The sequence below is a fragment of the Phacochoerus africanus genome, chromosome 6 (genome assembly GCF_016906955.1).
Source record: "Phacochoerus africanus isolate WHEZ1 chromosome 6, ROS_Pafr_v1, whole genome shotgun sequence".
Taxonomy (NCBI): domain Eukaryota; kingdom Metazoa; phylum Chordata; class Mammalia; order Artiodactyla; family Suidae; genus Phacochoerus; species Phacochoerus africanus.
Window position 1 is genome coordinate 89,566,639 of NC_062549.1, and position 15,234 is coordinate 89,581,872.

The following is a 15,234-nucleotide window of genomic DNA, read 5'->3' on the forward strand; positions in this document are numbered from 1 at the left end:
CTGTCCACTCCCCGTTTAATGCCGCTGCCAGGCTGCCCTCACCTAGCATGGCTACTTCGGCTCATGCCTCGCTATGGTCTCGAAGCCGTCACTAACCGGCCAGGTTCCGGGAGGCGCTGTTCAGGATGCAGCCACCCCCGCCCGCCTCTCCCCTCCCCCACGCCCGCGGGCGGCGGCGGCGGCGGCTGGAGCCCGGATGCGGCGCCGTGAGACAGGCCCGGGAGAGCGGCGCGGATGGATCCAACATGGCGGCGCCGAGCCTGAGCCGAGAGTGAGGCGGCGGGGCGGCCGGGGTGGGGAGGGGGAGTCGAGCGGGACGGGGCGGGGCCGGGCGGGGCCGCAAAGGGCTTGGGGAAGGAAAGTGGAGGGGGAGGCGGTGGCGACGTCCAGCCTGAGAACCTCAGGAGAGGGAGGTGACGGGACGCTGCAAGGTGGGGGAGGGGAGCGGCCGAGGGGGGCGTGCGGGGGAGGTGGCAACTGTGGGAGAGGGCAGGGTCGAGGCGGAGGAGTTGGGCAGGGGAGGGGCGTAAACAAGGGCCGAGACTGGGCCAGGCTAGGGGTATTAGGGAGGCCGAGGTGGGGAGTGGGGCAGTGATCCCGCCGAGCTGAGGGGGTGGGAGTGGGAGGGAGAGGCTGAGGGTGTGAAGGGGAAGGGGGCTTGTGGCATGTGGTTGGAAAAAGGACTGGACTCTTGCGAGGGGCGTTGTGGAGAGCTAGGAAAAGGTGAGGATTGGATTTAAGACGTCTGGGGGGAGGTTCTGAAAGTGTTAAATTGGAGGTGGGAGGGGGAAGGGCCTAGGGGAGAATTTGGGTGGAAGAGGAGAGAACGGAGGTTAGGGCAATGGAGAGTGTGTCGGTGTGACGAGGGAATGGAGAAAGTGAGAGACGAGGAAAGTTTAGGAGGAAGGGGACTAGGATGGGAGATAGGACAGTGGAGCTGCACGGGCGATAGAGGTTCGGGGTTTCCCTTTCCCTTGTGGAAAGAAGAGAGCAGAGTTAAGCAGCATCAGTTGAAGCCAATTCTAATTGCCAGGCCTTTGGCTTTTTACTAGAGTGGGAAGGGCAGAAGGGAATGGTCATGTGAGTTTGGAGATTTGGGGTTGGATGAGGGTTCAACTGGATTTGCTTTCCAAAAGCTCCCTAGCTTACTGCTGCCTTGTTTTTCCTGGTTACAAAAAAAAGGGAAAATGGGGAGGCTGGTACCATTTGAGCGTGGAAGGAGTAAAGGATTTTTCTAGTTTTAATAAGCAATGCCAGAATAGGGAAACAGCCACACTATGTTGGAGCTCTCTATGCTAAAGTAGAGGTTCTGCAAGTCTGAGAAGGGAACAGAAAACACAGGACTGCATTTAGACAGCCATGCTAATTAAATGAGTGCTATAGTTTACAGACCCTTCTTTTGCTGTTTAAAGTTCTAGGAGGGAGGGTCGATATCCATATATAAAAAATAGTCCCTGAAGAAATGTAAATGTTTGAGTGGATGCCATCCCAGTGGATATTTTGTTTTCACTGTGTGCTAGGTAAAGGGAAGAGTGAAGTTAGACTTTGGAGGATAATTCCGGACTCATAAAGGAAGTGATGGAAACAAAGTGCCTCCTTTGGCTGTAACCACTTTCCTCCTTGTTCTTCCTAAAGATGAGAGTCAGTGTTAATAGGTGGGTCTCATAAGGAATTGAGGAGTCAGGCGATGTATCAGAGGATAATTTGTTTTCCCACAAGTTGTTGAATTTGGGACCTTTCTTGCTCTAAGCCACTGAGGTTGGAAATTCTCCAGAGTTGGTATTGTTTTGTGAATTGGGTAGTGGAAGGTTAGGGAAGCCTGGGGACTTTGTTGGGAGTGAATTCTCTCATTAAGCTTGAAGTGGATCATTTCAATCAAATGGCTTTAGGCTTGTCTTTCAATATTTGCAACTGAGGTTTACTCTTTGGGCCTTTGAGTTTCAAAATAAAGCTTGAAAATTGACTCTTGCCCCCCCCCCCCATTTGTTTTGTTTTGCTGCTGGCTTTGAACCTTGTGCTAGGAAGAGACCTGGGAAATTAAGTTTCTTGCAGAGGTAAGTCTGGAAGTTTTATTGTTTCAAAAAAGGAAGGAAATGGAAATGGCATTTTGGGAATTGAGCCTAGAAATGGGGTCGATGCCAGGGAAAATGGGTTTTCACCCACCCAGCCTAGTGCATGAGATCTGTTGCAGTCATTGTCCCTTTGGGTAACTGGAGATTTATAGTAAGGAAAGGAGAGCAGAAATTATGTGTTTTGGAGCAAGCCTCCAGCTTTGTTTTATTATTATCTAGTTGTCTTGGTCAGCTCTCAGAGAAACTTTTTTAAACATATAGAACATTGTACTCTAGTACAATGTCTACTAAATGTTGCCCTTGGAGGGTTGCTAAGGCATCTGCCATGGGAAGGCTTTTCCTCTGGCTTATTTTTTTTTCTACTTGTTCTGGAATCTTCATTTTGGAAAAATACTGTATAATTATGACCTTTAGGTATGTGGTTACATTTTCTTGGTCCTACTAGCCAGAAAGCTTTTTATGTAGTCTTGGCCATCTTTAAGGTTTTCCATGTCCTTTACATTTCAGGTTTTAAGACATCACTCTTTTTTAGTTCTTCCACATGACTTTCCTGCTCTAAGGGCTCCTGAGAGAGTCACATACCTCTAGTTCTGTTGGGATGAAACTAGACTAGACTATTCTCCCTTTTTTTGGGCTGCATCCACAGCATGCAGAAGTTCCTGGGCCAGGGATCAAACCCGTGCCACAACAGTGATCCCAGCCACTGCAGTGACAGTGCTGGATCCTTAACCCACTGTGCCACAAGAGAACTCCTAGGCTGTTATTTTCATTTCAAGACATCACTCTTTTTAATTTCTTCCGTGACTTCTAAAGGCTTCTGAGAGAATCAAGTTCCCAAAAAATAAAGACCTCATCCCTGGTTGGGATGACTAGAGTTTGCTTTGAAGTAGAAACTTAATAGATAACGATTAATCAACAGAAAGCTAAGTGTATTTGGTTTAAGGGGAAGGTGGCTATGTTCTTTTAGTGCAGAGTTGGATAGATTCTTGGAACCCCTGTCTGGATTGCTGAGTGAGTGAACTCATCATCCTAGATGATAATTAAGTGGGGAGGGCTGCCTATTAGCCTGCATGCCAGCCTCTTGACATTTCTCCTAAGGACAAACATGGCCTTGGGAAACAACTACTTCTACATTTTGCCTCATTGCATAAGCAGTTAAAGTCTGATCAGCAGCCTAACAAGGAAGGGTCTGCTATTGGTCTGGTTTTGGGACTTTAAAGGTGACCGCAAGGGTTAAGTGCAGGATCCTTTCTGTCTGTCTTGCAGAGGGTGGCATTTCTCAAATCTTCATAGAAATCTAGACTGAACTAGGTCAAATCAGACCTCCTGGGATGGGACAGAAGGGAATGTAGCCCTATCACCTGCTGTTCACCTAAATGGCAACAGCAGGTGATAGAGAAGCCAAGTGTGGGATGGTTTAACTTAGTTAAGTTAAATGAGTCTTTGTCTGGCTTTTCTTCAGAAATATTGTTTGATTGGTTTGGGGTGGAGGGACCACATGACTTCTCCAGATAGAGGGTGGAAAATGAAATGTTTCTTCTTTTGCCCCTTCATTGTGCTCCATCTAGACTAGGATTTCTTATCCTTAGCATTATTGACATTTTGGGCCAGCTAATTCTTTGTTGTGGGAGGCTGTCTTGTGTATCATAGGATATTTAGCAGCATTGGTTGCATTTACTCACTGCCCACCAGTGGCACCCTCCCTTACCACCCCTTCCCTCCCCACCACAAGGCATGACAGTCTAAAACGACTCCAGATATTGCTAAATGCCCCCTGGAGGGAAAAATCATCACTTGCTGAGAACCACTGACCTAGAAGCTCTGATAATTCTGTCACTTTGATCCAGCCTAGGATCTACAACTTAAAGGTGGCTGTTTTTACCTCAAGTCTTGGGAGTTAACCCTTAGGTTTGAGGCCTATTACGGAATTGCATCCATTGGTACATAATTAGGACTATAGTACTTTCCTGTATTCTGCTTCATTTTCCAGTGACCAGGTATATGGGGACAGTATTTCCTAAATTCATGGGGTTTTTAGTCAGGACACTTTAAATTAGGGTGCTCTGGAGCAACCTGTTCTGATTGGCTGAATGTGAAACCTGCCCATCTGGTTTTTTTTGTTTTTTTTGGGGGGGGGGATCCTCATAATAAACAGCTGGCCAAGGGGAACAGGTGGGATAGGGAACATGGATAAGTTGGAGGGGCTCTAAGAGGGCTCAGTTTTCTCATGTTGCTGCTATGAGCAAGAGGTTATTTTCCCTCAGTCCCTTCTATTTGTACCCAATGACTGTAGCAGGTGAAACAAGAGAACAGAGAAGGAAAACCAGTCAATAGTTGAATAGCTGTTTTCCCAGTTGTGTCCCATGCTTTGGGTGGGGTATCTGGGCTCTCATAACCAGATATGGGCTATATTTCCTGTGCACATATCTGAAACCATGTTATGGGGCTAGGTGATTCTAGGATGGACCTCCCATACAGTTTTCTTAAAGGTATGAGTCTCTCTGTGCCTCCGTTTAGGATTAAAAGAGAGGACCAAGTCCTACTTGCTCTTCAGTTTTCTGAGTCCCCAACAGCATCATTTTATTCTTAAACTAGCCTCAATTTCTTGGAGTAGAAAATTGACAGAACTGCGTGGCACATAAACAAGGAGAGTTGAGTAGGGTGCTTTGTGTATGGATAGTTTCACAGTAGCCATACTACCTAGAGTGGCTAGTTAGAGTGTATGAATGGTACCTGAGTCGCTTGTACTTTTAATGGGTCCTCTCACTCTTATATATATATATATATATATATATATATATATATATATATATATATAGTCAACACCAATCTTGTTTGTTTGTTTTGTTTTGTCTTTTGTCCTTTTAGGGCCACACCTGCGGCATATGGAGGTTCCCAGGCTAGGGGTCTAATCGCAGGTGTAGCTGGTGGCCTACGCCAGAGCTACAGCAACGCCAGATCCGAGCCACGTCTGCGACCTCCACCACAGCTCATGGCAACGCCAGATCCTTAACCCACTGAGCAAGGCCAGGGATCCAACCTGCAACCTCTGGTTCCTAGTCAGATTCGTTTCCACTGCGCCACAACGGGAACTCCCTTATGTGTTTTTTTTTAACTGGTATTGCTTGTGGTGATCTCATGGAGATTCAGTACAGTTCAACAACAGGTTGCTCCTACTACATGCCAGCCTCCATCCAGTGCTAGGCACTAGAGATATAAAGATGAATATGACCTAATCTCTTTACATGAGCCACTTAAAATCTAATAGGATAATACACAAATAATTTTAGTACGCTTTTTAAATGTTTTAAGGGAAATATAGACAGTGTTCCATAGGCGTACAGAAGAGGACTTATCCCAGCATGGGGGTGTAGAGAATGAATTTGAAGATGGCATCTGAGCTGATTCTTAAAGGATGAGTAGGAGTTAGCCATCTGAAAAAGGGTGGTGATGGGGGATGTGGAAGAGAAGGGAGAGGGGCATTAAGGCAGAGGGAATAGTCTGAAGAAAGTTGCAGAGAAATGAACTGCATGATGTATGTGAACTACAAACAAACCGATAATGTTAGAGAATAAAAAGTTATGAGGTGGGCAAAGCAGGCAAAACCTGTTCTTGGAAGGCTGGTGTGTTGTGTAAGGAGTTTGGAGTGTTCTCATAGGTAAGGAGGGAACTCTAGGTAGGTCTTAAGCTGAAAAATGGTGTAGTCATTTCGAGGCCAGGGATTGAACCTGTGCCTCAGCAGTAGCCAGAGCCATGGCAGTGTAAATGCTGGATTCTTAACCTGCTGAGCCACCAGTGAACTCCACTTATGCATTTTAGGTAGTTAATTCAGCTGGATGTGGGGGATGGATTTAAGCAGGTTAAGATTGGTGGTAGGGAGAACCCTTAAAGAGTAATCCTGGTAAGAAGGAGTTCCCTTCATGGCACAGAGGAAGCAAATCCGACTAGGAACCATGAGGTTGCAGGTTTGATCCCTAGCCTCGCTCAGTGGGTTAAGGATCTGGCATTGCCATGAACTGTGGTGTAGGTTACAGATGAGGCTTGGATCTGATGTGGCTGTGGTGTAGGTCGGCAGCAACAACTTCAATTAGACCCCTAGCCTGGGAACCTGCATATGCCATGACTGTGGCCCTAAAAAGCAAAAAAAAAAAAAAAGTAATCCTGGTGAGAGATTATTGGGACTTGAACCAGGCTGGTGGTAGTAGAAGTGGAAAGGTGAGGTAGATTTAAGAAATATGTAGGAGTAGCATCAACAGGAATTTTAATTGGGAGTTCTCATTGTGGCTCAGTGGGTTAAGAACCTGACATAGTATCTGTGAGGATGTTGGTTCAATCCCTGGTCTCGCTCAGTGGGTTAAGGATCTAGTGTTGCCACAAGCTGTGGCATAGGCCACAGGTGTGATTCGGATCCAGCATTGCTGTGGCTGTGCTGTAGGCCAGCTGCTGCAGCTCCAATTCAGCTCCTACCCCAGGAGCTTTCATGTGCCGCAGGTGTGGCCGTAAAAAGAAAAAAAAAAAGCCCAGGAATTTATAATTGATTGGGTGATTGGAGCTTGTGGTCAGAAGGTGGAGCAGTATTGGGAGGTACTCTCTGGTGGGGCAGTAAATATGGAGTGGCTGGAGTGGAGGTGAAGGTTTTTGGACTTCAGGATTGGTTATTGGCTGGGTCACTGACATTGCTTAAGGTGATGGGGGAAATTGTGACTCAAATGCCAAAATAATATAATATAAGATTATGATTGATCATTGACAGGGGATTGGTAAATGACAATCGTGAGGAAAGGTTAGAAGATGGCATATCCAAATGGTGTGTGAATATCAGGGGAGTAGAGATGGCATAGGAGAATTACAAGAATGTTCAACATAGGAGCTTAGTAATGTTTGTTGATTTAAATCCATGAGCTTTGGTGGATATTTGATGAACTTTCTGAGCAGTTATTCCTCTGGACTTGATTGTAGGAAAAATGAGGGTATGTTTTTGGTGGGATGAATCTGTGCTGCAGAGGCCAAAGGACGCTTATCTCATTGAAATTGCCTAATCATTTAGAGGAGGTTTAGAGTGATTTCACATGCATTTTCTCGTAGGATTCTTAACAATTCTGAGTAATTTCTTTCAATCCCTGTTTCGCAGATGGAGGCAATGAGACTTTTGAGCTGACTTGCCTAAGGTTACACAGCTACACAGTTTGTTAGTTGAAGGCAGAATTGAAGCTTGTTCTAACCCCAAAGACTTTCAGTTTTCCTGCTTTCAGTCCCCAAGTTCATCTGATGGAGCTTCTATATTAGAATTAAGAGTGAATTCTTGGGGAGTTCCCGTCGTGGCGCAGTGGTTAACGAATCCGACTAGGAACCATGAGGTTGCGGGTTCGATCCCTGCCCTTGCTCAGTGGGTTAAGGATCCGGCGTTGCTGTGAGCTGTGGTGTAGGTTGCAGACGCAGCTCAGATCCCGCGTTGCTGTGGCTCTGGCATAGGCCGGTGGCTACAGCTCTGATTCGGCCCCTAGCCCGGGAACCTCCATATGCTGCGGGAGCGGCCCAAGAAATAGCTAAAAAAAAAAAAAAAGGGTGAATTCTCTACTTTCCAATTTCGCCTATATTTAAGAGATGGGGAGTTCTCTTTGTGGCTCAGTGGGTTAAGGACCTTATGTTGTCTCTGTGAGGGTGCAGGTTTGATCCCTGGCCTGCTCATTAGGTTAAGGATCTGGCATTGCTGCAAGCTGCAGCATAGGCGGCAGATGCGACTGGGATCTGGCATTGCTGTGGCTGTGGTGTAGGCCCGAAACTGCAGCTCCGATTTGACCCCTAGCTTGGGAACTTCCTTACACCATGGGTACGGCCACAAAGAAGGGAAAAAATAAAATTAAAAGAGATGGCTTGGGGTTTCCCTTGTGGCTCAGAGGTAACAAACTCAACTAGTATCCATGAGGATAGGGATTTGATCCCTGGCCTCACTCAGTGGGTTAAGGATCTGGTGTTGCTGTGAGCTGTGGTGTCGGTCACAGACGTGGCTTGGATTCCACGTTGTTGTGGCTGTGGTGTAGGCTGGCAGCTGCAGCTTTGTCAGCCCCTAGCTCCATATGCCATGGGTGAGGCCCCAAAAAGACAAAAAAAAAAAAAAAGGAGAGAGAGATGGCTTTGATTGGGTGCTGTCAGGGAGCACATAGGGACCAAAAGCAGTATTTTGGAGGCCAGAGGAACAATCAGGGTAACATTTAAAAGCAACTTCTGCTGAATACGGAGCACTAAGATTGCAATGAACAGTCTCACTTAGTGGAAGTGACTCTTTCTCTAGTAGGATCTGGACTTAGGGCAGCATCTGTTGGATATGTTGAGTTCTAGGCTTTATTTTTTATTTACTTTTTTGTCTTTTTGCCTTTTCTAGGGCCGTTCCTTCGGCATATGGAGGTTCCCGGGCTAGGGGTCTAATCAGAGCTGTAGCTGCCAGCCTACGCCAGAACCACAGCAATGCCAGATCCGAGCCGTGTCTGTGACCTACACCACAGCTCACGGCAATGCTGGATGCTTAACCCACTGAGCAAGGGCAGGGATTCAACCTGCAACCTCATGGTTCCTAGTTGGATTCGTTAGCCACTGAGCCATGAAGGGAACTCCTAGGCTTTATTTTTTAATAAACACTTTGTAGAAGTTAATAAACACTAAAGCATTACATTGTGCCAGGCATGGGTTAGGCTCTGGGAACAACAGGAATGGATAAGACTAGTTCCCGATATTAAATGGCTCACAGGTTCTCTCCTTGTCCTTACAGTATAGTGGGGATTGTGGCTGCTGAGCAGGGATTCTGGAAAGCTTTGTGCACCTGAGCCCCCAGCATGGCGGGCCTAAAGCGGCGGGCAAGCCAGGTGTGGCCAGAAGAGCACGGTGAGCAGGAGCATGGGCTGTACAGCCTGCACCGCATGTTTGACATCGTGGGCACCCATCTGACACACAGAGATGTGCGAGTTCTTTCCTTCCTCTTTGTTGATGTCATTGATGACCACGAACGTGGCCTCATCCGAAATGGACGTGACTTCTTATTGGCGCTGGAGCGCCAGGGCCGCTGTGATGAGAGTAACTTTCGCCAGGTGCTGCAGCTGCTGCGCATCATCACTCGCCATGACCTGCTGCCCTACGTCACCCTCAAGAGGAGACGGGCTGGTGAGGGTGCACTGGGGGCTGGGGACACTCGAATCAGGGAAGAGTTGTGGGAGGCCAGGAGTGAACAGCATAGTCCAAGCAGGAGGAGGTACTGACCCTGGGGATTACCAAGGAGAATAAGTTATGAGGCCCACTGGAGAGTTGGACTAGGAGAAAGGAAGGGTGTATCTTTTTCTGAGTGAGCCTCTCTCTCCCTATAGTGTGTCCTGATCTCGTAGACAAGTATCTGGAGGAGACATCAGTTCGCTATGTGACACCCAGAACCCTCAGTGATCCAGAACCGAGGCCTCCCCACCCCCCTAAAACAGGTGAGCAGATAGTAATTCCCCCTAATTTCCATCATCAACAAGGAAGACACTGGACCCATCATTTTTTCAGCTTTGCCAGCCTAAATGAAAGGACACTGTCCCCTCCCCCCACATCTGGCCCCATAAAAATCAGATGGGGGTGTTAATGCTTCACTAGTCCTTTAATTATTCCCACATGTCTACCTTTCAGGTAATATTATTGATACTCCTTTAAGTGCTAAGTTGAAACGATTCTTTCTTCATTCCAAGTGAAGTGTTTGAATTTCTGCTTTTACCCTACTAAGTCTTCTCCCTTTTTACCCTCTGGTCAGTGCCTCCCCACTATCCTGTGGTGTGCTGCCCCACTTCGGGCCCTCAGATGTGTAGCAAGCGGCCAGCTCGAGGGAGAGCCACACTTGGGAGCCAGCGAAAACGCCGGAAGTCAGTGACACCAGATCCCAAGGAAAAGCAGACATGTGGTAAGGAAGTTCAAGGATTCCAGAGGTGGAGTGAACTTGAGGGGAAATACAGAGAACTGCCAGGATGCTGGGCAGTGTTTATGCTATTCAGTGCAAGGCTTGCTTTGCTTGCAGTTGCAAAGTGAGGTTGAGTGGTATAGTCTCTGGGAGGAGAATTCCTCTATCTTTGTGGCAGAGTATATTTCAATTTTTTCTAGGTAATACTAGATGAAAGGGATGCCATTATGACATCCTTATTGTAGGATGACCCAAATCATGATAGGGTATTAAAGTGAACTTCTGTGTTTGTTAATTAGGAAAATATCTTCTAGAATCAGGTGCTACTTGTGAGTGATGGAAATAATCTGGGCATGGCCCATTTAAGGGAACCTCTCTGAGTTAAGGCAAGGATTTCAGAGGTACATAAAAAAGAACTAGTCCTCATTGTGAGTCAGCTATACTAAAAAAAAAAGAACTAGTCCTGGGGAGAGGTAGAGAAGCTGTCAGTTGGTGTTCCCAACTTTGCTACTCTGCTGTTCTTTTCCACCTTTCAAACTTGGGTGTAAACTCAGCCCTTCACTGCAACCTCTTCTCTCTCTCTTCTCTTCCCCACAGACATCAGGCTGCGAGTTCGGGCTGAATACTGCCAGCATGAGACTGCTCTACAGGGGAATGTCTTCTCTAACAAGCAGGACCCACTTGAGCGCCAGTTTGAGCGCTTTAACCAGGCCAACACCATCCTCAAGTCCCGGGACCTGGGCTCCATCATCTGTGACATCAAGTTCTCTGAGCTCACCTACCTCGACGCATTCTGGCGCGACTACATCAATGGCTCGTTACTAGAGGCACTTAAAGGTGTCTTCATCACAGACTCCCTCAAGCAGGCTGTGGGCCATGAAGCCATCAAGCTGCTGGTGAATGTGGATGAGGAGGACTATGAGCTGGGCCGACAAAAACTCCTGAGGAACTTGATGCTGCAAGCATTGCCCTGACCTTTTCCCCCCTCTCACTTCTTTGGGGACTTCTCACCACCCACCTCTGGAGCTTACATACTGTTCTGGGGTTTGTTCTCTACCCTTTCAACCAATCACACCCCTGCCTTTTTTTTTTTTTTTTTTTAAAGGAAAAGACGAAAAATGGAAGTGGTGTTCCCCACCCCTCCCTGCACCCATGTGCCTGGGCTTCCCCTTTGTTTCCCTTTTCCACTTACCCCCTCATGTGTGTCTCTACAGCCACCTTGCCACTGAGCCGTAAGACAAATGTATAGGGAGAAGCAAAGTCTATAGCACATAGTCTTTGTAAGGGATTGAAGTGATCTCTGCTTTTGGGTGCACTGAGGGGTTATCAGTACTCCTGGCTTTATGAGGGCTCTTAAATTTTGTCTGAAAAAACCAAAGGGCTGTGAGTAGGGAGCTGTGTGGAAGGTGGGACTCTGGAGTGTATTTTGGAAATTAATCACCACCCTCTCCCAAATTATAGAATTTTTAAAAAACAAGCTGTGGCCCTTTCCACTCTCTCCTGGCCTCTGGTGCTGCTCCTTTCTGCCTTGTTTCCTCCATTCCATGGCTTAAAACCTTTGCCTGGTATGGCTCCTTCCTTTTCCCTCTTTGTCAAACCCTCTTCAAAGGAGTAATAGGTAAGAGGACTAGGTCAGCCCTACAGTCACCCTCCCAACTGTGGTGTGTGTGTGTACACACATACATAGGATGGATGAAGAGGTTGCTGGGTTAAAATACACTCCCCCTGAAAAGGGGAAGGGGGAGTGTGACATTTTCTTTCCATGTTCAAGTGAAAATAAATAATGTACCCTGCAGCCCTTTTCCCCTTTGCTTTCTTCTGGCTTGGGCAAAGGGCATCACAGGTGAAAGTGAAGTGATTCAGTATCAATTCCTTTCTTCTTTTTCCTTCCCCATCCTTTACCCCCACACCCACTCCCAAGCTTGGGAGCATGGGGCTGGGAGATGCACTGAGTGTCGCACTTTTATTTAGGTAGGAAGGCATGCTGAATGAGCCAGGAGGCCTAGAACTGGAGCCCAGTGCAACTGGTACAACACCCCCTCCCCTTTCAGCTTCAAAAAGGGATGTCCAGACACAGACTTTGTGATTATTATATTTTTTTCAATGCCAGTGCTGCTCAGCCCTCAGCGTAACTTCAGTTTTCATGAAATAAACAGTGACTATATAAAATTCTACCTTTCTGAAACTGAAATCTGAGCTTAGGTGAAAGTTTCTTCTTTCCCAAGGAGCTGAGCCTGTGTTTCATCAAGAGAGACAGGTTCTCCAAGTGAGGGGAGCTGCGCCTGGGTCCTGCCTACAAGTCACAGCAACACCAGCTCACAATAGGGGTCTCAACTGACAGAAGTCAGAAGTCTTAAGACAGTGGGTGACCCAGACTGCCATAGAGATCAGGCCTGCGGTGCTGGAACACAGGCAGGTGTTGGCGCAACTGTCGCAGATAATTGAGGTCAATTCGGGCAAGGCAGAGGCCTGGTCCTTCAGAGCAGCGGGCCACCACCGTTCCCCAGGGATCTACCACCATGCTATGGCCATAACTTGCTCTCTTCTCATGGTGGCGTCCACACTGTGCTGCCGCCACTACATAGCACTGAGTTTCAATGGCTCGGGCCCGCAGCAACACCTGGGGGGATGAGGAGACAGGCGTTCACTTAAGTACTTGTAGCAGCTCGTGGAGAAGTGATAGACCATGGATATTACAGGCCAGTCTACCCGCTGTGACCATTCCGATTATTGCCTGTGAATGATTTACTATGTTAACTATTCTGAGAGGCAGCAATCTGGGGAGGAGGAGATCTTTTAACTGGTAGAGCCAAAGAAGAATGAGGTTAAGAGGAGGCCCTTGGGAGTTCCTGTTGTGGTTCAGTGGAAATGAATCTGACTAGCATCCATGAGGATGCAGGTTGGATCCCTGGCCTCCCTCAGTGGGTTAAGGATCTGGCGTTGGCATGAGCTGTGGTGTAGGTCGCTTGGATCCTGAGTTGATGTGGTGTAGGCTGGTGGCTACAGCTCTGATAAGACCCCTTGCCTGGGAACCTCCATATGCTTTGGGTGCAGCTCTTAATGTTCTGAAGAGGTGTCCTCTTACCTCCCAGTGGGCTGGGCCTGTAACAGATCCAAAAGCTGAAGGGTAGGTAAGTATTTCTGCTCCAGCCTGAACCAATGCCAGAGAGAGTTCAGGGAACCGCATGTCATAGCAGATAGCTAGACCAATCTGGAATGAAAAACAGCCTATTTAGCTCCCCTGCCCTGTTTGTCACAGCATCTGGTCATTCCCCCCTCTTCCCCACTCCCTGTCTCTCAATCCTCTATTACTACTTCAAAGTATTCCTATTCCCCTCCCTCTTGTTTCTCTCCCACCCTCACCCTTTCACAAATCCCACCTTGCCTGCTGGTGTGCTGACTGGAGGCTCAAGACTGGGCCCAGGTATGGTAGAGTTGCTTTCACGCATAGGCCCCTGCCCTGGAATCTCAACATCACACAGATGCGTCTTCCTGTAAGTGGCCACTACTGACCCTAGAGTAAGAAGAAGTAAGAGTACTCAGTGCTGGTGCTCTAGAAGACCAGCTTGGTTCCTCTCCTCCTAAGGAGAAGAGAGCTTATAGGCTAGGAACAGAGGTACAAATGCCCTTAAAACCCTTGCCCAAGGGAACAGTTGAGAAACAAAATTCTGGAGAATCTTAGCTTAGGTAGAAGAGCCTGAGAAGAGGCAGGCTAAAGAGTTACGAGGTCTCACCCTTGTTGTTCAGAATCACATGACAATTGTAGATTTTCTGAGTCTGCTCCCAGTCTTGGCCACGCTCATGGAAACCACCCAAGGACAGCCAGAGTCCACATTCCCTGAGGGGGAGGGGACACTGACAACTCTTCTCAAGTCTCTACCATCATATCTGGCAATCCCAACATTACCCGAAAGGAAACTACCTCTCCCTCCCCCTTTCCCTGATACCTGGCAAGCTGGGTATATTCTCCCAAAAGTTTCCCACCCAGTGGCTCAGACAGGCGTAGCGTCTCTTCAGGGTCCCTTCCAATGAAGTCAAATGCCTCAGGCAGGAAAGCCAGGCAAGCGCCCAGTCTGGCAGCCTCTCGAACCAGCTCAGCACATGTTTTAAAGTTCTGCTGCTTGTCCGGTGTGGATGTTACCTGGCACACAGCCACGAGGGGCAATTCCCAGGAAGAAGAGGAAATAGCCATGGATCTGGGTCTGTGAATGGCACAGGCAAGACTCAGATTTCCTAGAGTGAGGAAGCCCGAGTTTAATGATAAGGGTCTTAAAGGGGGAGGCAGGAAAGCTAGACTTCCCTTTAAACCTGCTCTTACAAGGCACAATGATCCATGCAATAAGGACCCACTGATCAAATGTTCTGTGAGTGGCTGGCACTCCAATGTTTCCCAACATCTATTCATTTATCGAGCATCTACTATGTGCCAGGCACTGAGGACACAACAAAACATGTTACCTGGGCTGAGCACAAAGTATTGAGAGTCGAAGTATCCGGAGCCGAGGACCCAAAAGAAGGGACAGGAGCTGGTGAGGAGGCCTGATGATGAAGCCCAGCCTGAAGAAGGTGAGAAATCAGGACACCAACCCCACCCTCAAGCAATACATTTCTAAGATCCTTTGGTTTCTCTCTTCATACTGTGAGGCTGAATCTGGGCACCACCGGTAAAAACCCCTAAGTCTTCAAGACACTCGTTAACTATGGTTAATCACGGCTACCGGAAGAGAGCACAAAGTGGGAAAATCGAGGAAAGGGCTCTGCGCAGCATTCGAATATCTCGACTTCCAGTGATCTCACATTAAACTGAAGCCCTTTTCCTCAGCCAAACGTTTCCGCAGTTCAAAAGTCATCCTCGAGATATTTCCTTGATTTTTCCAGCCTCTCTTATTGACTGTGAACCTGCACAGTTTTACTGACTCAAAGCATATTTCCCCCCTTCCACCAGAATCTCTGAGAAGTTCACCCTACCCCACCCCGCCGCCCTTGCCTCACCACCCGCTGTGTGGGCAGGGGGCACTGGCACCCAGATCCCAACCCGCGCCCCGCTCTCCAGTTAACCCATCTGGAGACTCTCTCAGGGGCAGCGTCTCTGTTGCACAAGATAAAGCACCACAGGTGTAATTCACCGCGGCGGGCGGGCTAGGTAGCAGGTCCTACATGAAGGCACGGCCAAAACTATTAACAGGATCCGAACCGAACAGGGGCCTGGAAAAAGAGGCGCCTGGCCCCGGGGGCGAGTGGGCG

The 15,234-nt window shown here is 48.0% G+C and overlaps 2 protein-coding genes across 8 annotated transcripts; one reads left to right on the forward strand and one right to left on the reverse strand.

The window, feature by feature from the left end:
* The first annotated feature begins 147 nt into the window (after positions 1 to 147).
* Positions 148 to 12,164, forward strand: DEDD (death effector domain containing). 4 transcript variants are annotated; one of them, XM_047784104.1, is made up of 6 exons: positions 148 to 271; positions 2,022 to 2,054; positions 8,839 to 9,227; positions 9,428 to 9,535; positions 9,847 to 9,993; positions 10,588 to 12,164. In XM_047784104.1, exons 3-6 carry the CDS (start codon positions 8,903 to 8,905, stop codon positions 10,962 to 10,964), a joined length of 957 nt encoding a protein of 318 aa, XP_047640060.1. In that variant the 5' UTR covers positions 148 to 271; positions 2,022 to 2,054; positions 8,839 to 8,902; the 3' UTR covers positions 10,965 to 12,164. The 4 variants fall into 4 exon arrangements, with proteins under 4 accessions (XP_047640060.1, XP_047640059.1, XP_047640062.1 ...); XM_047784105.1 differs by lacking the exon at positions 148 to 271 and adding an exon at positions 375 to 431; XM_047784103.1 differs by lacking the exon at positions 2,022 to 2,054 and having other exon boundaries at positions 149 to 271.
* NIT1 (nitrilase 1) lies at positions 12,069 to 15,220 on the reverse strand. Of its 4 annotated transcripts, none has more exons than XM_047784101.1 (7): positions 15,117 to 15,220; positions 14,449 to 14,547; positions 13,938 to 14,192; positions 13,725 to 13,828; positions 13,371 to 13,504; positions 13,076 to 13,201; positions 12,069 to 12,610 (listed from the first exon to the last, which is right to left on the reverse strand). In XM_047784101.1, the coding sequence occupies exons 3-7, from the start codon at positions 14,180 to 14,182 to the stop codon at positions 12,344 to 12,346; spliced, it is 876 nt and encodes a 291-aa protein (XP_047640057.1). In that variant the 5' UTR covers positions 14,183 to 14,192; positions 14,449 to 14,547; positions 15,117 to 15,220; the 3' UTR covers positions 12,069 to 12,343. The 4 variants fall into 4 exon arrangements, with proteins under 4 accessions (XP_047640057.1, XP_047640055.1, XP_047640058.1 ...); XM_047784099.1 differs by having other exon boundaries at positions 15,148 to 15,206; XM_047784102.1 differs by having other exon boundaries at positions 14,983 to 15,141.
* Between the last annotated feature and the right edge of the window lie 14 nt (positions 15,221 to 15,234).